General features: G+C 58.1%; 8 protein-coding genes across 8 annotated transcripts; 7 read left to right on the plus strand and 1 right to left on the minus strand.

Moving 5' to 3' along the window:
* Positions 1 to 853: 853 nt before the first annotated feature.
* On the plus strand, positions 854 to 2,179 carry BKCO1_5400056 (nucleoprotein tpr; the record flags this gene model as incomplete). The annotated part of the gene is made up of 1 exon (XM_020277264.1): positions 854 to 2,179. One exon carries the CDS (start codon positions 854 to 856, stop codon positions 2,177 to 2,179), a length of 1,326 nt encoding a protein of 441 aa, XP_020127194.1.
* Positions 2,180 to 3,484: 1,305 nt separating this feature from the next.
* Positions 3,485 to 5,070, plus strand: BKCO1_5400057 (set and mynd domain; the record flags this gene model as incomplete). Its single annotated transcript, XM_020277265.1, has 3 exons — positions 3,485 to 3,730; positions 3,789 to 4,091; positions 4,141 to 5,070. 3 exons carry the CDS (start codon positions 3,485 to 3,487, stop codon positions 5,068 to 5,070), a joined length of 1,479 nt encoding a protein of 492 aa, XP_020127193.1.
* Positions 5,071 to 5,439: 369 nt separating this feature from the next.
* BKCO1_5400058 (uncharacterized protein) lies at positions 5,440 to 6,267 on the plus strand (the record flags this gene model as incomplete). Its single annotated transcript, XM_020277266.1, has 1 exon — positions 5,440 to 6,267. One exon carries the CDS (start codon positions 5,440 to 5,442, stop codon positions 6,265 to 6,267), a length of 828 nt encoding a protein of 275 aa, XP_020127195.1.
* Positions 6,268 to 7,556: 1,289 nt separating this feature from the next.
* Positions 7,557 to 8,439, plus strand: BKCO1_5400059 (extracellular matrix protein; the record flags this gene model as incomplete). The annotated part of the gene is made up of 2 exons (XM_020277267.1): positions 7,557 to 7,761; positions 7,820 to 8,439. 2 exons carry the CDS (start codon positions 7,557 to 7,559, stop codon positions 8,437 to 8,439), a joined length of 825 nt encoding a protein of 274 aa, XP_020127198.1.
* Positions 8,440 to 11,456: 3,017 nt separating this feature from the next.
* BKCO1_5400060 (gpi anchored) lies at positions 11,457 to 12,312 on the plus strand (the record flags this gene model as incomplete). The annotated part of the gene is made up of 3 exons (XM_020277269.1): positions 11,457 to 11,542; positions 11,598 to 11,722; positions 11,819 to 12,312. The coding sequence occupies 3 exons, from the start codon at positions 11,457 to 11,459 to the stop codon at positions 12,310 to 12,312; spliced, it is 705 nt and encodes a 234-aa protein (XP_020127132.1).
* A 2,714-nt stretch (positions 12,313 to 15,026) lies between these two features.
* On the plus strand, positions 15,027 to 16,544 carry BKCO1_5400061 (uncharacterized protein; the record flags this gene model as incomplete). Its single annotated transcript, XM_020277270.1, has 2 exons — positions 15,027 to 15,336; positions 15,397 to 16,544. The coding sequence occupies 2 exons, from the start codon at positions 15,027 to 15,029 to the stop codon at positions 16,542 to 16,544; spliced, it is 1,458 nt and encodes a 485-aa protein (XP_020127133.1).
* Positions 16,545 to 20,402: 3,858 nt separating this feature from the next.
* On the plus strand, positions 20,403 to 21,815 carry BKCO1_5400062 (monocarboxylate permease-like protein; the record flags this gene model as incomplete). Its single annotated transcript, XM_020277271.1, has 1 exon — positions 20,403 to 21,815. The coding sequence occupies one exon, from the start codon at positions 20,403 to 20,405 to the stop codon at positions 21,813 to 21,815; it is 1,413 nt and encodes a 470-aa protein (XP_020127134.1).
* Positions 21,816 to 22,380: 565 nt separating this feature from the next.
* BKCO1_5400063 (dna repair transcription protein) lies at positions 22,381 to 25,936 on the minus strand (the record flags this gene model as incomplete). Its single annotated transcript, XM_020277272.1, has 7 exons — positions 22,381 to 24,705; positions 24,753 to 24,941; positions 25,026 to 25,174; positions 25,223 to 25,459; positions 25,599 to 25,661; positions 25,713 to 25,802; positions 25,855 to 25,936. The coding sequence occupies 7 exons, from the start codon at positions 25,934 to 25,936 to the stop codon at positions 22,381 to 22,383; spliced, it is 3,135 nt and encodes a 1,044-aa protein (XP_020127135.1).
* Between the last annotated feature and the right edge of the window lie 37 nt (positions 25,937 to 25,973).

Consider the following 25,973-nt stretch of genomic DNA (forward strand, 5'->3'; position numbering starts at 1 on the left):
GAGCGTGGTGAGAAGATCATCCTCGCCGAAGTTTGGAGCGGGAGGTCCGCGAAGACTACGGAAGGCCCCTGGCTCGACAGTAGGTTCGGCAGGCAAGCCTTGCAGCTGGCGCAGTGTTTCAGCAGCAAGCTCCCGCACCCTGCCGATCAGCCACCGGTTGCACCCTCGCCCTGGCTGTATCTTACCGCAACCGGTAATGTAATCGCCGTCGGACTGCCCATTCAGCCCATATAGTGAGGGTGCTACTATACAGGAGCGTCGCTATACTGCGCACGCCACGGCTGGTGGCAGGCATGGGGCTACACACTCTACAGCGCCAAGGTGATGACAAACAAGCTGCGGGGGCGTGTCAAGGAAGCGACATCGATAGTTGCTGGGAGCTAAGCATAGTGTATTGCTTGAGACGTTTGCTGTGGATAGGCAGATGGTCGCAATAAAATTCGGTGCGGGCGACCATTGGCGAGCGGCGTGGACGTGTTTGCTCGGTCCGTCTGGAGGTCGGAACTTGCCTGCTGCGGTGTCGAGATCTCCGAGGGAGATGAGTCGCGGTGCGGAAATGATGCAGCCGTGTCTGACAGCAACGACGGCTTCACCGGCTTGACGTGGAGAGGTCGAGGCCGGCGTGGAAGCCGGGGCGCGTCACGTCGACGGCGCGCGCGGGGGATAGCAACCGCTGTTGCCAGGGACCGGGCGCTGCCCGATGACCCAGACACCCAGGCCGCCAGCCCCCTGCTTGCGGTCGCCTGCGGTCGCTTACGCAGTAACAAAACGGCCTGGAGAGTGTCAGTTGCGCGGGTCCCCTGGCTTTCCCTGGCTTTGAGGCGCATTGCAGTTGCCTCGCGCCCAATCACCGATGAGTGCGTTGCTGCGCATTACGCTCAGGAAGACCCGCCGCGCGGGCGGTATGTTTATTTCCTTACCCGAGCGTCCACCTCCCAATCTCCCCTTCGTCGTGCCGTGCCTGGCATTCCTCCCAAAGCGTGCGCTCCACTTCCCAGCCTTGAAGCTCACGGACCGGCGGGCGACTCTAGATGCGGCGCCGCCTCGCTCTCTCCCAACTCTCCCAGAAATCCAGCTCACGCCCACCGATATTTCCCTTGGGGACATGAATGGGAAGCTGTGGTCACCGTCCGAGAACGATGCGCGAACACCCTCGCCCTCTCTCGTGAACATGCCTTCCACCAACCGAAATGGCGTCTACGAGCCCGCCGTCCAGATCCCCCCGACCCCTCCGCTCTCCGACCTCCCCAACGGCGTCTCCAACAACGGCGCCTCGCCCTTTTCGAACCCCTCCAAGTCGACCACCAAGGTCATCGAGCGCCTGACGGCCTCCAATGACGCCCTCCGCCGCGACCTCAACTCGGAGAAGGCCAAGAACCAGGAGCTGACCGAGAACCTGCGCGCCAAGAACAACGTCATTGAGCGCCTCCAGGCCGACAACAACACCCTCCGCTCCGCCGCCGAGGCCGCCGAGCGTACCCGCAAAAACCGCAAGGAATTCGAGGAGACACTGCGGACACAGCTCAAGAATGAGGAGGAGCGCCGGAAGCAAGCCGAGGCGCAAGCGACCGGCCTGGGCATCCAGCTCGGACAAATCTCCTCGGCCGCGAAGCAGGAGCTCGCCGCGGCGAAAAAGGAGCACACCGACGAGCTCGCTCGCGCCCGCCAGGAGCAGACTCGGGAGGTGTCGAACCTCCGCGACGAGCTCCAGCAGGCCCAGGAGCAGCTGCGGCGGATGACGGAGAAGAACAAGGAGATTGAAACGCGCTGGAACGCGTCCGACAGCATTTTCAAGGGCGAGCTCAAGAAGCGCGACAAACGGCTCGACGCCATTGCAGAGGGCCGGGACGAGGAGCGCCGCCAAGTCATCAGGCAGGAGAACGCCATCGCCGCTCACGATGTAGTCGTCGGCCAGCTCCGCAGCGAACTGGAAAAGAAGGACCAGGTCGCGCTCGAGTTGCAGCAACTTTTCACCACTTACAAGAACATGACGGAATCGGAAGCCAAGAAGTACCGGGAAGAAACGGAAGGGGAGGTGGGCAAGCTGCGCAAAGACGGCGCCGAGATGCACAAACAAGTCACAGATTCCCTCACACATCTCGACAAGGTTCTGCCGCAGGCGGAAGACGCCATTGCCTTCCTCCGCTACGTCAAGAACTACCACATGCCTGCGAAATAATCAACCCGCCTCTCCTACAGCAACGGGCTTTCCGATCGTGCCGTCTTGTGTCTTGGCCGTCAACATATGTTCGCACATGACAAGCGTTCATGTTCAGATGCCGCGCGCGCGGTATGCACTGTTAACAGCACGAAGGCGGCATCGAGCGTACTTCCAGTGCACCCTCCTATCCGGCAGTACAGGACAAGGCTCCTACTTCTACCTTCTTCCACGTACACTTTCTCGAGACCCGCAAGGCTTGTCTCTTTTTGGGCTAATGACGAGACGACACAAATCGCTATAACAGGCATAACATCTCTGTTCTTGGAATTGCTTTATGAGATCTGCATCTCCGGCGCAAAGAACAACACCATACATCCAAAGCACAGCTTTCCCCCAAGTGTCGCAAGGAAAGCGAGGGCGTAATTCGGCGTACAGTGTTGGTTTGGCTTCCAGGAAAGGCGTGGCGCAAGTTGTTTGGCGCATTGGCGGCCGAAGTTCATGCTCTCTTCTCCTTCGTCCTTCCCGCATCCTTTGTCTATTGCGATACCACCGACAGGGAGCGAGGGCCGGATGGACATTGGACAGCTTTATTTTCCAGCTTTCGGCCCATGGGAGATGTGGTGCCTGGACATGTTATTGGGAGGTGCTTTTTCCTCTTCTCTTGTATAATAGACTGGGAAAGAAAGACAACGGCCGCCGAATCCGCCCCGGGAACCACTTTTGGAAACCATTTGTTTCTGCTTTCTTTTATTTCTGCTGCCTTGCTTGTTGCTCTTGCGATACCAATGTTCTCATGTAGATCGGAAATAAAGGAAGGGAGGATCCGGGCTGGCATTCTTTCTGAAACATTTAGACAGGTTCTTGGCTGACTAGCGCTGGGTTCTACATAGCTCATTGCACCTAATTGTAAATCGACGAATAGATCAAACCTATCCCCTCATTGAACTCTCATCTCCAAGAAGAGAGAGAAAAAAAAAATCGAATAGTGTCCAGTGGCTATGAAATACCGGGCGAGAAAATGGTGGCCGGCGGTGGCGTCCATGCTCTCCGGATCAACGCCGGAAAACACTCAGTCAACAGCGCTCTGCGCGTGTGGGGAATGGCGCAGGCACCGCTGGCCCGGGCTTCGTCTCGAATGGACACATACCTCCCTCCAAACCTTCGGCTTGCTCAGCTTTGTCATCTCCGTCCGCACCGACCGACTGTGGGGGCAAGACAAACGTGACCGCACGTCGACGAAAAGCGAGCAACACGGACGTCAGACGTCAGACGTCGCCCCCTCATCTCAGCGTCCAGAGCCACCCACTCTCCGGTTCCGTGAAGATGGCGGAGAACAAGACGCTCAAGAAGAAGTCGCCCGTCGCGGGCAATGGTCTGTTCGCGAAGCAGGACGTTGCGGCTGGCGACTTGGTTTTTGCACTGAAAAGGCCCCTCGTTACCGTCCTGGACAGCGTCAGCTTGGACAGCTGCTGCGCCAATTGCTTCGCTTCCACTGGCTTTGGAGCCACCAACAGCCAGCTGGAACTGAAGGCGTGCACTGGCTGCCGGACCCTCAAGTATTGCGGCAGGGTAAGGCAAACGAACATGTCCGGGCTCCACAGACGTCACCGACTAACGGATGCCGCAGCCGTGCCAGAGCCAATCGTGGAAGCGCCACCACAAGTTCGAGTGTCCGGTGCTCAAGACCCTCGGTCCGGAGAGACAGCTGCCCCATACCGTGCGCGCTGTCATTCAGACCTTGGCCATGAGGAAAGCTGGCCTCGTCTCCGACGACGACTGGCAAGGCTTGCAGAGTCTACCCGACCATCTCGATGAGCTGCGGCAAGATAGCGAGTGGGAGCGGCATTCCGTGCTAGCCATGGGCGCACTCAAGTACTCCCGGGCAGAGGACATGTTCAATTCCAACGTTGCTACTGGCATCTACGCAAGAGTAAGACTCCGGACATGGCAACCACCCTCGCCCATCTAACCCGCGCCAGGTCCTGACCAACAGCCTGACCCTCATCGGCAGCGCTCTTGAGCCGCTGGGCATCGCCTTCGATCCACTTGCATGCAGCGCCAACCACTCGTGCGACCCTAACGCGTTTGTCATCATGGACGGCGCGCAGCTCTCGTACCGCGCCCTCAAACCCATCGCCAGGGACGAGGAAGTCTTCATCTCGTACATCGACGGCACCAACCCCTTTGAGCGCCGCCAAACCGAGCTCCGCAAACGCTACCACTTCTCCTGCGCCTGCAGCAAATGCGCCCAAGGCCCGACCCTCCGCGAGGACCGCTGGCTGACGGGCTCCTCGTCGCTCCAAGTAGCCAAGCCGGGCGCCGTCGAAGGCACGGCGTTCGCGAAGCTGGAGCAGGCTCGCGGCGGGTCGCTGTACGTGCAAGAGCTGCAGCCGATCGAGGAAGGGCTGCGGTTCTGCGGCGAGACGGGCGTGTACCCGGCGGACCGGCAGCCGTACGCGACCATGCGCGACGAGTACATCGTCGGGTGCCTGTACGCAAGCCGCTTCGTCGATGCCTGGCTGCATGCGGTGCGGCGCTACTTCGACGTCGACCCGCTGCTGTACCCGCAGCCGCACCACCCGCTGCGCGTCGTGCACAAGTGGAGCCTTGCCATGCTGACGCTCGTCGTCGCGCAGGACCACCACGCGGCGCTCGCGCGCACGCTGGGGACCGAGTTTGCCAAGCTGAACCTGGGCGTCGTGCTATTCGGCGTGCTGGTCGAGACGGTGGCGAATGTGTCGGCGAGCCACGGCGCGGGCAGCACCTTCGCGAAGATGGTCATGGACAAGTTTGAGCAGATCAGGGTGGATATGACAAGGGGGGATGATTCGGTGCTGGCGGGGATGAAGACGAGGATCGAGGAGCAGTGGGTCATCCTGAGGAAAATCGGGGAGCAAATGCCATTCTGAAGCGATGGCACGAACCTCCCCTCCCCGAGAGCATTGAAATAGCCATGCAGATGGAACCTCTCCCCAGATATGAGGCGGCTCTACAAGTCTTTGGACTCTTCCACTCCCTCGCACCCAAACGGGTGAAGGTTTCGCGTCAAACATTGCGCGTTCTCGGCTTTGATTCAAAGCATAGAACCATGCAAACCAGTGAATGGTGAGAGACAGCAAGCCATGCCCTTTGCACGTGTGCTTGCCCTGCGCATTCAATCACACTCATGTGAGGCGACGCCGCCCGAGCTTGCGTTTCTTCCGCAACTCCAATCCTCGTTCTTCGCGGCCAGCATCACACACTTCCTGCTCCTCTCTCCATCTCCCTCACCCATTTGCATGAGCACGACCAGCGCCAGCCCGGTCATGACCACGATAGAGGATGACAGCGCCCCCCTCCTTCCGCATGAACTAAGCGCGCTCACGGCCCCGCCGCCGCTGCCGACAACGCCGCTGCCTCACAGGTCCAAGCAGCTGCCGCAGAATATCACGTCGACACACGGACAGACACCTCTGCCTCAACCCATCGTCTCGCCCGCAGTCCCCGTCGTCCTCCATCGCCATCCCCCCCGCCAGACCTCACCTCTCGAGCCCTTTCCAGCCTTCGACCCGAGGGTGCGCCCTCTAGACGAGCCACCGTACTACTATCTCGGGGCAGCTCATCGCGACAACGGCAACGACGCGCCGCCCGCCGGCTCCGAACCTCAGCAACAGCAATGTCGTGAACACGGCGGACAAGAAAACCACTACCCCAGCCCCAACGCCGCAAACACGCCCGCGCCCGCGCCCGCGACCTCGACGTCGACGTCGACCACAAGCCCACTTCTCTCCTCGCACGGAGAAAAGCTCATGATCCGCTGCCACACGCTGTGCGCGCTGGCGGAGCGACTCTTCCCGTCGACGTCGGCATCCACGAACCGGAGGGCGCTGCTGTACCTGCACGAGGCGAAGCGGGTGCTGACGGCGCTGGAGAAGCAGAGCGGGAGGAAGCTCTGCGACTACAACTGCACCCCGCAGCAGCAGGCGCTCATCCAGTTCTCGGCGGGGAACCTGCGCGAGAAGCTGAGAGTGTTGGAAGAGAGGAGCTTGGCGGAGAAGGAGGGGAGGGAGGCGGACGAGCTGAACGAGAAGACGGGGCGGGTGACGGCTTGGCTGGACGAGTTGTGATCAGGGTGGGGTGCAATTATCCCTTTGGCTTTTTTCTTTTCCACTTGGCAGAGGGGCGGGCACGACGACGGTCCAAAGGGCTTGGGGGCTGGAACATCTGGGAGTTTGCTGCTTGGAGGACAGAATGTGCGGCGGGGAAGGGAAAGGGAAGTCTGGCGAAGTAGCTGGTGTTTTCAAGACGGCGTCTACTAAGCGTGGCAAGGCTTGGACGATGACGGCGCCAACGGGCCGGGAAATGATAATAACGGCCGGGACTGGCCTTGCGGCAACTGCTGAGAGGCAAATACTTAACTGGTGTTTTTTCCAAGCGAAAAGAATGAGAGAAGGCCCAGTCGCGTGATGGTGAGGCTGGAAATTGGCTCGTGAGGGCGTTGCCCGTTTGGGGCGGCGGCTGCAAGGAACAGCGCAGGCCAAGCAGCGCTATCGATGCTCATCTCCGCACCCTCTGCATGATCGCGTCACACACGACAGGCCTGCAACGAGGGCACGCCTGACCTGACCGGGCACAGCGGACGGCGAGCGAATAATGGACGAGCGGAAGGATTGATGCGGTGACTTGCCAGTTCATGGCGGGCGCAGACGGGCTGCGACGCCGGCTTTCTGGGGTCGCCCAGGGCCCCGAGCGCAGTGGGCAGAGCGCAGAGGTTCGGCAGCGCTGCCCGCCTACACCGGCTGTCGAGTCGACGCAGCATGGCAGCAACCAACACGAGCTCCGCGCCCGGCGGATCCTGACTCCAACGGCGGCATTACCGGGGGAGCATCCGCGAATCCACCGCCCACCGCCCGGAAATTGCGCCCTCGCGAAAGCGCTGGCCAGAACGCCACCGACGCCGGCGAGGAGCAATAACGACCACGCAGCTGGCAGAAGAGGCAGAAGAGGCCGCAAAAGAGGCGACGAGGCAGGCATGCCACTGGCTGCGCGGCACGACTGGCCCCAGGCGGCCCCTTTTCGCTGCCCCGCGGGAGGCTAAATGCAACCTTAAGTCAGTGTTGACGATCCCTGCTAGCCCTGCTGTCCGGGGCACAGCAGGGCTGGTGATCCCCCGGCCGATGCCATGCTCTTTGCTCGCCGCCTGGTTGGCTGAGTCGCTCCATCATGTTCACTATAAGAATTTCCCTTGTCCTGGTGCCTGTTTCCATTCCGCCCGCATTCTTCCATCGCTGCCTTCGCTCGTTCTTCAAACAACAACCCCGAGTAAACACTCGCTCCACTCTTTAATCCAGCTCGCCCGCCCGCTGCCACCAGCCGATCCTCGCATTCCACACCACCTGCCACCCTACACAACACAATGCGTTTCTTCTCCACCGTCATCGGCGCTGCCGCCCTCGTCTCGAGCGTTGCCGCTCAGACGCTCGGCATCACCAAGGCCCCCACCTCGGTCGTTGCTGGCCAGACCTACACCATCGAGTACGCTGCGCCTGCCGGCTCGCCCGTTTCCCTCATCCTGCGCAAGGGTGACCCGAACAACCTGAACACCGTCACCACCCTGACCTGTAAGTCCACGAGCACTTCCCCGCAATCGGTGCCGTCCAGTCGCTAACTCCAGCATAGCCGCTGCCAGCGGTGGTTCCTACGAGTGGTCCGTCTCCAAGGACCTGGAGAGCGACGACGACTACGCCATCGAGATCACCCAGGGCACCGACGTCAACTACTTTGGTCCGTTTGGCCTCAGCGGCGGCTCTGCTTCTGCCTCGGCTGCCAGCTCCTCTGCTAGCGCTTCCGCCTCCGCTTCTGCTTCGGCTTCTGCTTCTGCTTCGGCTTCGGCCTCGGCCTCTGCCTCTGCCTCTGCCTCTGCCTCTGCCAGCGCTTCTGACAGCTCGTCCAAGAGCTCCACCATCACTGCCAGCGCCTCGCTCTCTTCGGCCGCCTCGTCGCTGTCGTCGCTGATCTCGGCCGCCAACTCGACCCTTGCCTCGCTCACTAGCGTCAACGCGACCATGACCAGCGGTAACTCGACCGCCACTGCGTCGGCTTCGTCCAATGGCACCCACAGCTCTTCCATGCGTACCTCGACCTCGACCTCGACCGCCACTGCGACCGATGGCTCGGGTTCGTCTGAGACTTCCAGTGGATCTGGCAGCGCGCCTACTTCGGGCGCCGCCCTGCCTAGCATGGTCAGCCCCGTCGCCCTCGTCTTGGGCGCCGTCGCCGCCATGATCTTCTTCAACTAGAGCACCGGTCTGTTCGCGCGCGCATCCAAGGGAGGAACATCTGAGCATTTCATGGCGAACGGCTTCGGCATGCTACTGGTTCCATTTTACGACCGCAATTGCTCTTTATACTTAATCAACGAGACACTGAAACCGAGGACGTTGTCACGCCCAACGATACTATTCATGTATAATTTCTATCCTTCACACGATGGACTCGGACGGGCGCCAGCTTGTACGCACCATTGATAATAATGAAACTCCGTTCGACGGATACCATCAACATGTCCCCCTCCCCTTGCTTCTTTGTTCCCTGGTCTAGGGCTGTTGAAGCATCGCCACCTTGTGTGACCGTACTCATATCGTGCCCCTCACTGCTGGCGTTGTATGACGTTGCATTCGTTGAATACGCCTGTGGCTGCCCCGCAAGTGCTCACTGACTCCGTTTTTGCTCTGCCGAAATGTCGCTGGCTGTTGAACTCACATGGAGATATTACTATAGCAGTCACTGGAATATAGGTGCGCCTGCCGAATGGGACTCGTATGGCGCGACATTTCTTGATATAAATAGAATTCTCTCGATATAGAGCAAGGAATGATCGCTATGGCCGACGTCCTCGCTTGCCCGTTCATATCCAGGCTGGGACAAAGATTCTACCGCCAGGGTCCAGAGAGCGCCCAGCCGCGACACGTTGACACTGTAAAGATAAAGTCTCACGTCAACCACTCCTTGCACGATCGAGAGCACGGCATGTTGGCTGACCCAGCACGCATGTTTGAGTCAGCGTGGCTTCCCCAATCTCATCTGTTCTGCATGCACGACTCGGTTCCCTGCATATATGCACGCGAGACGATGCATCACGACCCGTGCCGAAAGCAATTGATGCGCAAGCTCTGATGAGCGGCGGGCCTCGTTCTTGTTCGGCTACGCTCTTGCGTGCTTGTGGAATGCGGTGCGTCAAAGCATCCGTCGTCATCTGCACATGTCGTATATCGTAATTATCTTCTTTTTTTTTTTTACCCCAGATTGATGCGCGCGGGCGGATCTCTCTCTCTCTTCGTATCGGATAACGACCTTGCAGAAGAAGGCGGATCAGAGTAGATCTCTGCGCACTTCCCCACGATGCTCGATTTCTGCAACATGGCTAATGTGCTGCTCCATCCAAAGGGGGGAGTGAGAGAGAGGGTCTGGGGTGACAAAAGGGCGTGGGTGACGGATGCCTGGCGAGAGAGATGGCGACGCAGCATTGCTCGTGACTCGCACTCCACTTTCTCGCGACGCCAATGGCTGAGGAGAAGCAGCGCAGCATGCGCGGTTAAAAAAAAAAATAAAAAACTCAGCCCGTTAGACCTGCCCTCTGGCCCGTATCGCAGGACGGCCAGTCCCTCGAGAAGGTGGTTTCAGCAAGGGACGCATGACCGAGTGACCAACTAACGTGACTCGACCCCTTTTACCAACGCATGGAAGCCGGGCATCATCCGCCGGCAGCCGGCCGCCGGGGGAGGGGGAATTGCAACAAACCGTCAGCAGCAACAGCAGCAGCAACAGCACCCGTGCCCCTCTTCCTAGTGTGAAAGACCTCCACAATTGTGTCTTCCCAGCAACGTCATCTTTCCGATACCACAAGGAAGAAAGGAAGGGAATAAAAAAGGATAAACCCGCAGCAATCTCGGGAAGAGCACAGGGCTCATCAGCGCTCAGCTCTCAGCGCTCAGCGCTCAGCTCTTCGGTGCCCTGTTCCCTGCCGTCAGCTTCCGGCGCGTGGTCCACCAAAGGCTGCTGCCGGCGCTAGCAGCAATCAAAAGGCAGGTACCGTCCAATAACATTTAGCGGCAGGGTTGGCCCAAGCGAGTAATATCCCGGACAGTCATTCATCCTGGCCGCAAAAAAAAAAAAAAAAAGAAAGCCAACGGTGTACGGGCCTCGAGCCAGATCTCGCTTTTCGCGCCCCCAGCAGCCGAGCCGAGCGAGAAGCGAACTAGGTACCTACAGTAGGTAGCATTGCTGGCTGCACCGCCGCTGCTGCAGCAACCACCCACCTACCCACCTACCCCTTTTATCATGCCGAACATCATTGGCCAGCGACACCACCAGCCGCGCAACATCGCTACCATGATCCAAATACCTAAGCGCCCGTCGGCAACCGGGTGATAGGATCAATAAGGGGTAAAAAGCAAGAAGAGAGGATCGATGCGCCACATCGATTGAGGGCGGCGGCGGCGGTGGTGGTGGTGGTTTCTTCAGCCTATAATTCAGCGCGCCCCCATCTCAAAGCCCACATCCTGAAGGGGTAAGCGAAGGCTGCACTAGGCTTGATCCTCCCCCTCCGCCTTTCCCTTTTTTATTTATTTTTTGCTTCTTCCCTTGCTGGTGTTCTCGCGTCACTCTCGCTTGGAACTGCACGCCCGTCCTTTACGAAACGACGGCGGCGCCTCGGCATTTGGCAAGAATGCTTGGAAGGCATCAGAAAAGAACTGCCTTCTCGAGCAGCAGGCGTCGGCGTGAAAAGCGCGTGCGCTGTCCGGGGCCAATGATGGGGAGGCCCATGCTCTTATAATTGCGGCGCTACCACTCTGACCGCCGCCGAGTAACGGACGTTATCTTGTAAATCCAATTTCCCATCCATGCGGTCGATCTGGAAGCCGCCGGGGCTGTCTGCCTAGGCTGTTGTTGGACCGGGACATAGAGTAGAGTAGTGTGAGAGCCAAAGTGAAATGATATAGAAGTGCAATTTCCCCGGCTTTCTGCGATTCTTTCTTTTTTCCCCTCGTCCGTCGTCGCTGGTTTTGCTCGCTTGTACATACCGTTAATACCTGACCGTCCAGTCCTTCTTTATCCACACACTGTGCTCGCTCCCTCGCAGCAACCGACACCGCCAATCATTTTTCGAGTCGCCTTTCAGTAGTGCCCGACTTGTCGCCTCCAGCATTCTTGCATCGTCATCATCAGCGCGTGCTTGTGCTCCCTTATACCAGGATACTTCCTTAATCAACGTCCACCCGTCGTCTTAATCCTCCACAACCCGACCGCTGCAATCATGAAGTACACCATCACCTCGCTCTTCATCGCCGGCTTCGCCGCCCTGGCCTCTGCTACCGAGAACGCCTTCATCATTCCTACCGAGTGAGTACAGCCTACGCTCTCTTTGTCTTTCGCATCAACGCTGACATCCGTCTAGTGGCTTCGCTCCCGTTGCCGGCAAGGACATCCAGCTCCAGTGGGACGCCACTGCTGGCAAGACGGTCACGCTCGTGCTCCGCTCCGGTGCCAGCAGCGACCTGAAGGAGGGTAGCGCCATTGCTGGTACGTTCCTCCTCTTCCTAAGAGCTCTCTCTCTCTCTCTCTCTCTCTCTCTCTCTCTCTCCTGCCAGCCGCTAATCCGTCGTCCCCACCAAACAGAGAAGATTGACAACACCGGCTCCTACACCTGGTCCGTCCCCAAGGACGTCGTCCGCGGCTCCGACTACACCATCGAGATCATCAACGACGACGACCCGACCGAGACCAACTACTTCCCCTACTTCGTCATCGACTCGACCGTCACCGTCGCCTCCACCACCAGCACCTTCACCTACGGCGCCGCCACCACCACCCCCTCGGCCACCTCGGTCAAGTCCTCTTCTTCCACCAAGTCCTCCGACGATGAGTCGTCCTCCACCATGGCCACCTCCACCAAGTCGTCTTCGGCTTCGGCCAGCGCCTCAGCCTCGGCCTCGGCCTCCGGCTCCAAGTCCAGCTCGTCTTCGACCGCTTCCCGTACCTCGTCGTCGTCGAGCTCAAGCACGAGCGAGGCGTCTACCGGCACCGCCCCTACCAGCGGTGCTGCCGCTAACCGCGTCATCGGCGGCGGTGTCGCCCTGATGGTCGCCGCCTGCGCCTTCTTCGTCTTGTAAGGAGAAAGAATAGGAACAAAGGAACATGCGCACGAAGGGATCGTGGGAAGAGACAAAGAGAGCCGATGGAGAGGACGGGTTTGTTCGTTGTCGGTGGATGCGGGATGAATCGATTCCGAATTTTTAATGTCGTTATTGCCTTTTCTCTTCTCCTTTGAGCTTTTGCTCTTTTTTTTTTATTGGCTGGTGGTTTGGATGAGCAAATTTTCTAGACGGAGTTTGATGGGGACAAACGCGGTGTGCGGAAGGGAACTGATACCCCGATGCGAAGCAGCAACAACTTTTCGATCTTTCGATCGCTTTTCTTGACAGGTCATTACGATCATTAGGAGACAGGGTTTGATGAGGAAACAATCGAGAAAAATCACGACATCTCTACCAAGGACGTTGCTAGTCCTCACCGATGCTATCCCTTGATGCTGCTGTAGCGCGCCACATGACCGGTAGCGATGCGGGTGGATGTTAGGCCGTTGAGAAGCGGCGGGGATTCAACAGGGTGAAGTCAGAGACAAATGTGTGCTCACGTCGGATCTTTGTCGCATGCAGCACGTCCGGAATGATGCTGTAAAGTGCATCGCACTGCGTGATGTTGTCCCGCTTGCGGGTGTACACGGTTCAAATGTCTCAACCCTGCATCTCCGCGGAGCAGATGGGAGAGGATGCTGGGATACCCCAATGGTTGGCGGGTCGAGTGCGGACTTTTTGGGGTGAAGGTGGTTCAGATTATGTCAGAGATTGCATCATATCCATGTCGTCCATTCCCCGGGTTTCGATTGGTAAGAGCAATATATGGATGAGGAGAAGGCACTTAGCCGTCCGGAAGGCTAGCCGACCCGCAACGCTCGTGGACGAGGAGGAACCTCCTTTTTCTTTGATCCGGATCGGCACCTTTCCCGGTGAAAAGAAACTCTGGGGTAATAGAAATCCGGGGTAAGGTCAAGTGTGCTGCAGAAGCACCAGTCGTGGCTCGTTGGGAGGTGCTAGCTGGCTTGCCGGTGAGCTTGGCTTCTGCCCCTTGTGCACATCGCCGGCAGCGCTGTTGGCGCCCACGACGGCAGGCGGTTCGAGAAGAAGGGCCTTTTCCCGTATTGAGGGGTCATCTCAAAGGAATTGTGGGGTCCTTGCACCAATAAAGTCCCACTCAGGGCTCGAGGGCTGAGTCGCATTACCGCCTTCCGCCCATCGGCCGCTTCCGCCAGCATCGAGAGAGCAACGGTTCTTTGGACTCTTGCACTCGGTACTACTAGACAGTAAATGAGGAGCGGCTCCACCGACAGTAGGGACAGCTGGCCCGAGAGGCGGCACTGCGACACCGCAATTGCATCCAGGGCCGAGGGGGGCGGTGCGCCTCCACTGATGGGCCGTTGCTTGGACCTCACTGTGTTGGCAGCCGGGCGTTTTTGGAGATGATCTGGAATCCGGGGAAGGCGTCATGTGACGGAGCTGGGCCGGTCCCTGGGCCGGTCCCTGGTCCTTTCAGCATCACGCAGCCATCAGGCGCGCGTCTCGTCTCCTTTCTCCTGCCCTTGCATCACTTGACACGCACAGGCGCCTCTGGACGGCCAGTGCTGGCTGACCGGGAGCACATGGTGTGCGGGGAAAGGAGAAATTGTTACTCACGGGAATCCAGCGTACCTGACTAGGGGTCGGGCTAGCCACGGCTTTGAGCGCGTGAGGCTCGTTGGGGCGGTCCTGGAGGGCGTTTGGGGCTCTCAGCAGGGCGGGCTAGGATTGTGCGGGGAAGGCTGGGGGGGCCGGAGGACGGGAGGGATGATCCGGCACGATTGCTGCAGGCGACGCTGGCGCAGCGGTGAGGCTCGGGCGTCGCGGATACGGGCGGCTTTGGGTGCGGGTTGGTAAAGGGACGGCGCTGGCTGGGCGCAGCGGCATCGCAGCAGCTCGCGCCAGAATGAGGTGCGATGGCGGTCCGGGGTCGGCGCGAGCAGAGAACGGAACTGGAGGGCTCCATGAAAAATTCGCTGCGGTGATGACGCAACTGCAAAGGGTCCGATCACCGAGATGCGCCCGGCTGAGTCACCAGCCAGCCTGCGCCGCCGCTGCCACGCTGCTGCCGCCGCCGCTGCGGTTTCCACTTCTTTTCTCGCGCTGTATGCCCGCCGTGCCCGCCTGGCGGTGCCATGTCGACCACACGCAACAGAGACCGGGATCTTACGCAATGCTGCAGGCGCGGTGCCCCGGCCAGAGGCTCGCCAGCGCGCCGTTCCCGTGCGCTGGAGTTTTCTGGGGGTAAGCAGAACTCGCTAGTGGCCAGGATCTTGCCCGAATGGGAATTAAATGGGGGTAACAGGAACTCGACCGCAGACGCGCCTTCGCACCTTGTGATCATCGCCCTGAGCAGCCCGAGCCTGCACCGCACCGCACCGCCGCTGGCTCCATGCCGCCGTTCGCCTGCCTCAGTCCGCCAAGCGCTGCTTTTGCCAGCTCCTTCCGCGTGGCGCCAGCCCGCCTACCTGCAACCTCTGCCCTCTCTCTGACCATCGGCCCATGCTGCCTGCTGCTTGACTAACACCCAGCCAGCAAGCCCGTGCGGCTGCCGTTTCACGGCTCGAAAGGGTCCTCCCTCTCCGGTCCTCCCTCTCTGGTCCTTGTGCGCGTCGCCGATATAAAGCCCCCAGCCGCCCATCTTGCCACCCTTGCGACCCTTTGTCTCTGCACCTTCAACCATCCCAACGCCTGCCCACCCTGTTTCTCCAATGCACATCAACGACCTCCCCTACGAGATCCTTTCCCAAATTCTCGACGAGGCCACCAAACTCAATGAAAAAGAGGGCGTGAAGTTCACCTTCGGCCTCTCCCAGGCCCCCGGCCTGGTGGCCAAGCCGCCCGTCCAGCGCTATGTGCGCGGCCCTGTTCCGCCCGACATGCTGAGGTGGGACACCACCTCGGCCGTCCGCTCCGTGTGCAGCGCCTGGCACGACTGGGGCCTCCAGTACGCCCTGCGCGACGTCTACATCCGCAAGTGGAAGGGCGCCGAGCGGTGGGCCGACCTCCCGCTGAGTCGCAGTATGTCATGCCCTCAGCTCCACCACGCACTCGCACCATCGCTGACCTGACCGCCCCTAGAGTCATATGCCACCTACGAGCTCATTGACAGGCCTTCGAGCACTCCCTTGTACAGAGACCCCTTCTGCGCACTCAGCAACTTTGGAAAGCTGGTGAACCAGTACCCTAACATTGCACAGCAGATCCGCCGCATGTGGTTCAATGGCTTCCATGTGTTTGACACCAATGCGCAGATCTTCGCTGCCCTCAAGTGCTGCACCAATCTTGTGTCGCTGAGCGTGCCCTGGACTATGGTCCGCCACCTCGATGCCCGCCAGTGGGCTCGGGTTCTGCGCGCCCAGCACCCCACCCCTCTCGAGTACCTCGAGCTCCAGGCCATCACCCTGAGGGGCCAGCAGGCCAACGACCCGGCCAACCAGGTCGACCTGCGCCCCTTCGAGTCGCCGCTCGTCGATTTCAGCCGCCTCAAGAAGTTCAAGCTGATGGGCAACACGACTTTCATGCCCATCAACGACCGGGACCTGTACGACATCGCACGCACCGCTACAAACCTCGAGGAGTTCCACATGACCTGCCTTGACACAGTCAGCATCGACGGTGTCATGGCCATTGTCAAGTCGTCCCAGAACACGCTCCGTGTCCTCGAGCACTCGCCTCGAAGCAACGCTGGCTTCTTCCACCCGCATCCTGGCACGCCTTCGTCCAACGAACACCTCTGCGAGGTTCTCGCAAACTGCCCCCGTCTTACCACCCTGTCCATCTCCATTCCGTCCATGTGCCCGACCCTCTTCGCCAACTCTTCGGTTCGGTGGGCAGGAGACTGCCAGGTCCGTGCCCTTCGCCTCTGCGACCACGACTACGCCAAGGGTAGCAACACGGCGCTCATCGCCGAGCCTCTGGACGAACTCCTTGCCGAAGCTCGTGGGCTTTCTGAGAAGCGCGCTCGCGGCACCCACGGCGTGGAACTCGCCATCGAGCTCTTCTTCGGCGGCTTCATCTTTGAGCCCCACGCCAAGGCGGTGCATGGCGACTTCCAGATTGCCGAGGTCGAGTCCGAGGGACAATGGCCCCGTAGCCACGAGCCCAGCCGGAAGGGTCCGTACGGAAGCACTGGCCTGTATGGCAAAGACGAGGAGGATGTTTTCTCCAAGGTCGATGAGGCTGAGTTCCTCGAGGGCGTTCGCAGGCGCGCTGTCTATCTGGTCTAAGCCGGATGCACAATGCCCCGCAGCCTTGGTAGCACGCGCTTGCGCTGCTGCTCCATTCCGTTCTTCTGGCCGGTGAAGCTCGTCACTGGTCAGTCGTTATTTTTCTTTACACTCATACCCCTACGATTTGGATCGCGTTCTGGTATTGTTTCCAAAAATCAACAAGCGTCGGAACTTCTTTGGCTCGATATCGATGGGATTGTCACGAAAGCAAGGCGTTGGTCATTTTGCGCGGCATTTCTTTTTTTGCGAGGGGAACAAGCAAAAGCGAAAACTTCTTTACAAAAGCATGGTGATGAGTCTACGGCCAGGCTGTTTCCTAGATACACACTGGTTTGATCTCTGGCTGGTTGGAATATACCAGGAGGGGAACTGATGATACCCCTCTGATTGAATCGCTGAAAGAAGCATTCGACAGGTTTTCGTTTTTCTTGATCTCAGCGTAGCGTCAGCGGTCCTTTGCGTTGTTTTTTGTATTTTTGTTGGGAAGGCACTCTGCATTATTAAATCCATGACGCTTCGTCCGTCCGCTATGGGCGGACAGCTCTTACACTCATCGACCTTGCTCGCCTGCTCTTCTGACTCACTGGCGTCTGTCCTGACGATCTCGTGATTTCCTCGACGCCTACGCTGAGGCCGTCAGTCCACTTCGACTGTGCCACGGACAGACCGCCTACTATTATTGGATACTCATCAGTCGCCGTTCTAAAATTGGCAGGTGATAGCGGCGGCACAGTCGTGACGACTGGACGACGTTGCTTAAGTAGCCTACCCCGGATCGCCCCAGACCGATGGTCATGATCCGAGCCAACCAACATTTTATATTTCTCTTACCAACAATCGACTCCGCCCCCCCCCCTAGCCCGCCCAGCGGGAACTAGGCACGCATGGGGAAAGAGATTCCCTCACCACGTGTCGTGGGGGAGCAGCTGATTGGCGAAGGCGCCGGAAGGGGGGAAAGAGGGATTAGCGGGGGTAGAGCGGGGATGCGCCGGCCGGGCTGTGACAGCGTGTGGTTGGTGCTTTCGCCCTCTCTTGCGTGCTAACGAGCATCCGTTCGAGTGGCAACTCTCGGCTCGGCCCGACGAGGCCCGGATCGGATCTGGATCGGGTGGGTGGGTGGCGAAGAGTAGGTTTTTTTTGGGGAGGGGGCGTCTCTACTGCAGGTTGGTGAGCCAGTGAGGATCATGGGGGAACGGGGCGTGGGCAATGGCTCACATCTTTTTGCGACGATGGAGTGGGTTCGTTGCTTCGAAAGTGGAGGCTGGGCGAGCGGCGTGTGCCGGTTCGTTTACTGGGTTTCTTTTGGCGGGTGACGCGGGGAGGTGTTGGTTCCAAGCACGAGTTAATGCCGTGAGTTGAGAGCAACGTTGTTTTTTGCCTTTATTTTCAGGATCCGACAATATCCACTCATGTCATAGTCCACATTGCTTCAAAGCAGATACCCACCCGGTTGAAAAGTGCCGGTCGGTGGGGCCTGGTCTGGCGCCCTGCAAAAAGTTGCTTGGGATCATAGGCCCATTGAGCCGGTAGCGGGAATATCTACCGCTACGGAAATACGGTACACGAAGGACAGTGTTTGAAGGAGAACGCTTTAGGAGTTCGGTCACTTTTAGCTCGAGGTACATGTTGGCGGTTCGATGGGTTTTGCGAGTAGTTAAACGGTGCGTTAGCCCGCAAGAGATCGCCCAACGAGGTGTCAATCAGCATATCAATAATTTAGCCATCGACCAAAATCGCTGCTGCTCTAGTATGGGTGTTGGAAGAAAGCAGAGATGTTTTTAGAATAGATTATGAATGTTTGCAGTAGTCATGAGCACGCTACGGGCTGGCGCATGTCGAGGATAAACGTGGGATGCCCACTTCACGGTGGGTACAGAAAGAAATTGACCCTATTCACATCTATAATCTTACATGGGCCTTGGGGTCCCGCATCTGGAATCTGGATGCATTCGTATGGTTTTAATACTTAAATCTACGCCGGGATATCTGCTTCGACTGCCTACGCAAACAATCGCCGCAGGTCGATTTCTTCTTGCACCCATTGAGGGGGCCCGTTGCGCCTACACACTGAAGTTTTGGACGGACTGTTGAATAGTGTACCGCGTTGACAATGTGCAAGTAGATGAGAGCGGTACCCACTTGTCACCGGGGTTGGCCCGGCCATGAACAGCTGCGTATGAAGTTATTATTCCTTCAGCTGACTATGTTTCCAGCCGAGGCATGAGTCTAGGATGCAAGTGGGTCTATCTCACATGGCGAGCAATAGGTCATGGGCTGTTGTGGCAACCACGTGCTTTCGTTCAATGACGAACTGGCTAGGCTAGTGTCAGATAGGTCAACCGCTCCATCGAGTGCCTTCAAGGCTAGCGACAACGGCAACATTCAGAACCCGCCTTCACAAGAGCCATCAAGCACAACCAGACTGATGAACATCCGCACCGGCCCGATACAGAGACAAAGGTTCGACGCACGCAAGCACGAGGTCTTCACAAAGTTCCTGTGGTGCGACCTCCTCCCAGGGTTAGCTCGCGTCCAGAAAAGATCAAGGAACTTTGGAGGCCGACTACTACAGCAGAGAGAGTCTCGTTCAAAGAGAACAGTTAGTAGATTCCAAGTAAGAAGAGTATGATAACCATGGCTCGGAGGGTGCAATTCACTGGAAACTGATGATGCTTGAAAATGATGTAGGCATCCTTTGAAAAGCTTGGCAGGTTTGCAGAGAAGATGAAGAATGGCTAGAGTATATAGTCCTGTTGGTTCGGCTTGGCGCCCAAAGGACAAGTGTGATGACTGAATTGTCTGGACCTCGTGCCAGAGACAGCGGCGAGGTATGTGCCTGGTATGCGCCGTTCCACAGCCTTCCACGTTGGGCTAAAAGTGTGGCCGGCCGCGGCTTTAGTCTAGTCAAGCGCGCTCACGTTCCGGAAACCGATAGTCTACCGCCTCCACAAGTGTGCTCTAGAGACGAAGCCGACGAGTGATGGCTGATGATGGCTGCTGATGGCTGCTGATTGGACCGGGTCATGGCGTGAGTAGTATCGCTGGCCAAGAACAACGGGAGACGGCGGCGCAAAGACGAAGTACATCACATGTCGTCGTGACGGAGGTGGGGGAAAACGTGGAGGAGCTATCCGTTGCGGCGCTTTTCGTCGAGCCGGGCTGTTTTCAGCTACGCATCCTTCGGTCCTCCGCCACGCCATTCTCCGTTCCGAAACCATGGCTCCGGACTCAAACAACGTGCTCATGCGCGTCATCCTGCAAAGACATGCACATACTCTAACCGGTGTACAGAAAATGATCTTTTCTCCTATTGCGCATGCATGGTCAGACCGTGGTGAACGGCGCCGCGACGATGCTTGACTTACTGCGAGCGTCCTCTCCAACATCCACCTTCGACATGGCAACGGCTCCCCGCTTAAGCCAAGCTGTTCCAAGTCGTGTAAGTGTACGATCCTACTTCTCCACGAGGCTCATGCTAATCAGTCCGGGCTACCAGCTAGTTCGTCCTACGCCACGAGCCATTGCCTATCGGGGAATAGAGCTGAACCGGAATGCCCATGGCTTCCTTCCCGTGCCGCCACTTCTATCTGGGCGCTACACCATCGTCTACGGGCTTGTAGAAACCGCCATCTCTTGGGCTCGTACGGGACCGTCGGTCACGTCAGCTTCCAGACAAGATCATCCGAGATGCGAAACGTCGGCGTGGATCGTAGCCTGTGTCGGCTCGGATTCGAATTCGAACGCCGCTGGCGGCTCCATATATCAATCCACGGCATGTATCTGTATACTCTTCCATTGCTCTGATCTGCTTCAAGCACTTCTCTTGCGTCTTTCTTCCCTTATCCAGCCTCTGCCATGGCTTACACAGTGGACGAAAGGGGTTCCTGGGTGAAGCCGTCGGACAAGGACAACAGAGCATCCTGGCTCTCCGGCAGCACCCAATACTCTTACGACGACCCGGAACAACAAGACTCTGGAGTACCCGTCGTCAGCGCCCCTGCTGCTCCCGGCTCTTCCCAATCTCCCTCAGAAAAACCCAACACCCCCGCCGCTGCTGGCGACTTCCCGGAAGGCGGATTCCGCGCGTGGTCCGTGGCGGTAGGGACGGCGGCGGCGCTGTTCTGCACCATGGGCTACCTCAACAGTTACGGCGTGTATCAGACCTATTACGAGTCGCACCAGCTATCCTTCATGACGCCGTCGGCCATCTCGTGGATCGGCTCGCTGCAGAACTTCTTCGTCTTCTTCAGCAGCCTCTTCGGCGGCGCCCTCTTCGACCGTTACGGCGGGCCCGTCATCGTCGCCCCCGCCGCCGCGGCCTACGTGCTGTCCATCATGATGACCAGCCTGTGCACCGAGTACTGGCAGTTCGTGCTGGCCCAAGGCGTGCTCGGCGGCATCTCCAACGGCATGGTCATGAGCCCCGCGCTGGCCGCCACCTCGCAGTACTTCTCCAAGCGGCGGGGCGCCGCCATGGGTCTCAGCATCGCCGGCGCCTCGCTGGGCGCCGTCGTGTTCCCCATCGCGCTGGTCAAGATGCTCCCGGACGCGTCCTCGCCCAACATCGGCTTCCCCTGGGCGGTGCGCGTGTGCGGCTTCATCGCCCTGGGCATGCTGATCTGGCCGTGCATGGCCATCCGCGCCCGCCTCCCTCCCCGCAAGAACAGCCTCATCCTCCTCTCCGCCTTCCGCCGCCCCGTCTACCTCGCCACCGTCGCCGCCACCTTCCTCCTCTTCCTCGGCTTCTTCACCCCCCTCTACTACCTCCCCAGCTACGCCGTCGCCCACGCCGGCCTGTCCCCCTCCCTCTCCAACTACCTCCTCGCCATCCTCAACGGCGCCTCCTTCTTCGGCCGCATCGTGCCCGGCATCCTCGCCGACAAGCTCGGCCGCTTCAACACGCTCGCCTTCGCCGGCGTCTCCTCGGGCATCCTCACCCTCTGCTGGACGCGCTGCACCACCGCGCCGACCGTCATCGCCTTCGCCGCCCTCTACGGCTTCAGCTCCGGCGCCGTCGTCTCCGGCTTCACCGTCGCCCTCGCCTTCTGCGCCGACCAGCCCAAGAACATCGGCACCTACATGGGCATGGGCATGGCCGTCGCCTCCATCGCCATGCTCATCGGGCCCCCCGTCAACGGCGTCCTCCTCGCCCGCTACGGCGGCTTCGACGGCATGGCCATCTTGAGCGGCGTCGTGTGCATTGCCGGCGGCCTCGTCTCCTTGGCGGCCAAGGTGCTCCAGGGGAAAGGGGTGTTGTCGCTATCGTAGAGCGACCTCTCTCTTCCCCCCCTTCCCCTTCACTCTCTGTCTCCTCTCTATCTTTCTTCTCTTGACCTTCCTATTTCTCTTCACTTCTTCAGACGCAGATCGTTTACCGGTCTACCGTTATTTTCTTTTATTTCCCCCTCTACCTTCTTTACCATCTTTGAAATATGTGCTCGAAATTGTGTCCAGAAAATATTCATGTTCCAACTGGCTTTGGATTTACCAGGAAACGGATAGAACATCTGCTGTGCATCATGTGTCGATCGAGGCAATGTGTGATGGCGCGTGACGCAGATCTACGACCTCACATTAGTGCTCGACTCCTTGGATCCCGTACAGAAAAATGATAAGACAAGAACGTCATCCCCTTATCTACTCCTACCTACATGCAGCCCACCGGAAAGATCGCACATGCTGTCATACGTACCGAATCTTCTACTGATCCATCCCAAAAATAACCAAACCATGTTCTCCGCCCTTGAAATACGTCGACCCCAATCTACAACCTTGTGGAAAACGGCGTTTATTCTATAACCAAACCTCGTTCTAACCCCCCAGCACCATTCCTTCACTCGTCATCGTCATCCACCTCGTCCATACCAAGCCATGCCGCCCGGCACTTGACCGCCTCAAGTCTGACCGCTCTCTTGGAATCGTCAAGGGCTGCCGTCAGCTTCTTGACAACCTGCCGCTTGAAAGGCAACACAATCTCGCCGCGCAGTCTTTCGGGAATGAGCGCAAGGCACTTGAGCGCGGCTGCCCGGAGAGCCGGGCTGTTTGTTGGAGGGACGGCAGCAGCCTTGTTTTTCGCCGACGCAGCGCTTGCCGTATTCAAAAGTCGGGTGATCAAGCTAGCGGCGTGTTCCTCGAGTGCCTTAGGTTCGTGGGTCAAGACCGCAATCAAAGTGTCGACTGTAGCCTTCTTGACATCATCGAACTGTTGCTGCTGCCCTTGCGGCGCTTGAGATTGCTGCAGGTCCAGGCACTGAAGGAGCAAGGGAGTCAGCTGCGATAGTTCCGGCTCAATGATTGTGTATGGGATCCAGCGCAAGATGCCGGATAGACCAATCAGGTAGTTGGTTTTAGTCGATGGGTCTGCAGTCTTGAACGAGGAAGCGATTTCCGGTACAAGAAGATTGAAGACCTTCTGCTTGTGCAGCCCGGAGACCATGCAGTAGTTGTCCTTTGTCAGAAGATCATGTGGGGCAAGTATAAGACTGAAGCCACGAGCCACAGCGAGGCCATGCTTGGGATCCTTGAGAAGTTCCAGCAGTGACGGGAGGACGGTGTTGAGGATAGGGGCGTTGCGAAGAGCAAGGCCTTTGATGATTGCGAAAATGACCCGGATGTTCTTGTCATTGAGTTTCTCGGCGGACAGCAGCTGCTGCGGCTCAAAGAAGATACTGTTCATAATATCCTTGATCTCGGCTGAAGGGATGAACTTGTTGGCCACAAGGGAGATTTGAGAATTTATTGTCAGACGGACCCGCTGGGGGATGTCTTCCAACACTGCAAAATCCATCAGCGCGGCGAGAAGCCTTCGTGAATCTGCAATGGGTGCCGCTTCGCGGCGGAGGGCTGCGAGGATATGTGTTGAGACGATCATTTTTCTTCTTCTTTCAAGTGAGGTATCCATGTTGAAAGGCGGTGAGCTGTCCGAGGATTCACCAGAGAACAAGGTGTAAGTATCCGGAGCAATCTTCTCCTTCTGGAACTCCACGGTCTGCTTTCGAAGGATGGTGTTGCACAAGCGTCCAACTATATCAAGGGCAAACTCATTATCGAAGGCCGAGGACTTCGATCCTGAGACCTCAGAGAGGAGTGGGAGTATGATCTCGTCGTAGTAGGGACAGGAGTCAGTGGTTCCTTCGAGCTTTACTGCTCCTTTCGAGAACGCGAAAAGTTTTGCTGAGAGAAGCGCAACGATATATCCATCCGAGGCGCCCTGTTGAATAGCCGCATTGAACTTGTTCCTCAGCCGCAACACCACCGTCGGGAATATCTGTTCCTCGGTAGCGAGCTTTGCAAATGCTTCAAGTACAGGAGCATATGAATCTGACCCTTCGATGTCTTTGTCTGGAAGCTCTGCCATGAAGGCTGGGAATGCCTTGTCAATCACCAGTTGAGGCTTTTGGTGTGCAATATCGACCAGGCCAGTGACTGCAGCCGTCTTAACTTCATCCTTGCCATAAGACTCCTCTGATATGACAATGTCGTGGAATATGGCAACGATCTTGGCAACGTCATCGTCATCAAGGACAAGCCTTGCCTTAGCAAGCTGCAAGAGCCCATCGAGCGCCGCCAGACGGAAGGAGACCTCTTTCGCCGGTGCTGTGGCAAGGCCATTGCTCATGACCTCTAAAGCTTGATCGCGGTATTTCAGGAGGGCGTTATCGGCTGTACGGGAACCAGAGTGGACAACCTTGCTGTCAACAAGCCGCCATTCACCGTAGACCGCAATGTCCGCCCTGATCAGCTGAGCAAGAACCTCAACTAGACCTCTCCGTTTCGCCATGGAATCGCTAGTCTGGTAGAGTGTGAAGACATTGGGCAGAACCGCGCCAAGTACCGAGTCCTCGACTGTCGGGGACACCTTCAAGACAGAGTGCAATATCTTTCCGGAAGCTGCCGACTGCTTTGTTGGCGCATCCTCAAGATGTTCATTGCACTCTTTTGTGATTGGCTTCAGGTAGGCATGCAGCGAACCGGCAGTGTTTTGTGTCAGCTGTCTTGCGATCTCCGCAAGACCGCTCAAAGCCTCCTCTGCAAGGTCGTCTTCCTGCGCGTTCAGGATCTCAAACTTCAGAGAGTCCCACAGAGTCACAGCATACAGGGAAACTGTGCGTGGACCGTAATCTTGAACGCACGCAGTCAAAGTTTGAAGGACGTCTCTCTGGTGCTAGTCAGATATGCTTCCAAACCAATTTTTGAGACACTAACCTTTGTGTTGATTGAAGTAGAGTCCAGCTTGTCAAGGAGAGCAGGGAAAGAGTAAGGAGCAAAGTCTGCGGTAGATGAGATGCACTCTCGCAAACGATCCTTTAGGTGTTGGGCAGTGATTCCGTAAGGGTCATCCGGCGGAGGCCTGAACGTGATGGGGAAGTAGTTAAAGACGGCATCAAACAAGTCCTGTTGGCGGTCAGCACAGAAATGGCACACAACAAGACGGGAGTGCTGGAAACAGTCGTGCTTCACAACCGCTGCTAGACTAACCTGAGCATCCGAGCCAAGGGTCCATTCCGTCATGGGAACCTTGAGGATTGAGAAGACAACCATCAAGTTACGGGGATCCTTCTCTCCATCAAAGTAGGAAATGAAGCGCGAAAGGAAACCCGGGGTAGTCTCATGCACGCTCCGTACCGCTGCTCAGGTCAGCTTCCAGCCGACTGCGACGGCCGAGGGTGAGTTACCTTCTCTGTACTTGGCAACAAGCATGTCGATCAACCGCAACACAGAATAGCGCTCGCTCTGAAGCTTGAATTGATGCAGCGGGGCCGTATTGTCTACAAGGGAGGTGAGCACCATGGCGGCCCTCTCCTTCTCCCACGCCCCACGCTCTTCCAGGGCCATGAGGGCTTTGGCTGCGGAGCCAATACCCTCATTATCGTCGGCTATACGGGACAGGACGAAGTCGCAAAGGAGATTTCCTGTTTGAGGTCAGGTGGATGTCCTCTCGGGGAAAAAAAAATATTTTAAAAATATTTTCATTCACGGCTGCAGCAATGCTTGCAATGGCGGCAAAATGCACGAGCATGGAGTAGAAAGTGGGGAGGAGCCGGCACATACTGTGTTGGCGGGTAAAGACCTTGGGCGGCGTGGCCGAAAGGACATCGGCGAGGTAGGCCATGGCTGGCAAGTCAGTACACACAGGGCAGAATAGATTTGGCGGAGCAGGCGCACCCTTCGCTCTCGTGGGCCCGTCATCGTTGTTGAGGAATTCGCCCAGGGACTCGATCAGCTCGAGCAGCTTGAGCTGCTTGGTCTCCAGGCCTGGGCGCGGTCAGCGAGGGCTTGACGTCAGCGGGGGAGGGTGGGGGCGCACGCTCGGCGGTCTGCGAGGCAATCCGCGCCGCCTCGTCCTTGTTCCGGGAGAACTCAAACAAGTACAGCTGAATAGCGGACATGGCGTTTGGGGTCGCGGTGCGGACTCGGTCTGCGAAT

The sequence above is a fragment of the Diplodia corticola genome (assembly GCF_001883845.1).
Source record: "Diplodia corticola strain CBS 112549 chromosome Unknown scaffold54, whole genome shotgun sequence".
NCBI lineage: Eukaryota > Fungi > Ascomycota > Dothideomycetes > Botryosphaeriales > Botryosphaeriaceae > Diplodia > Diplodia corticola.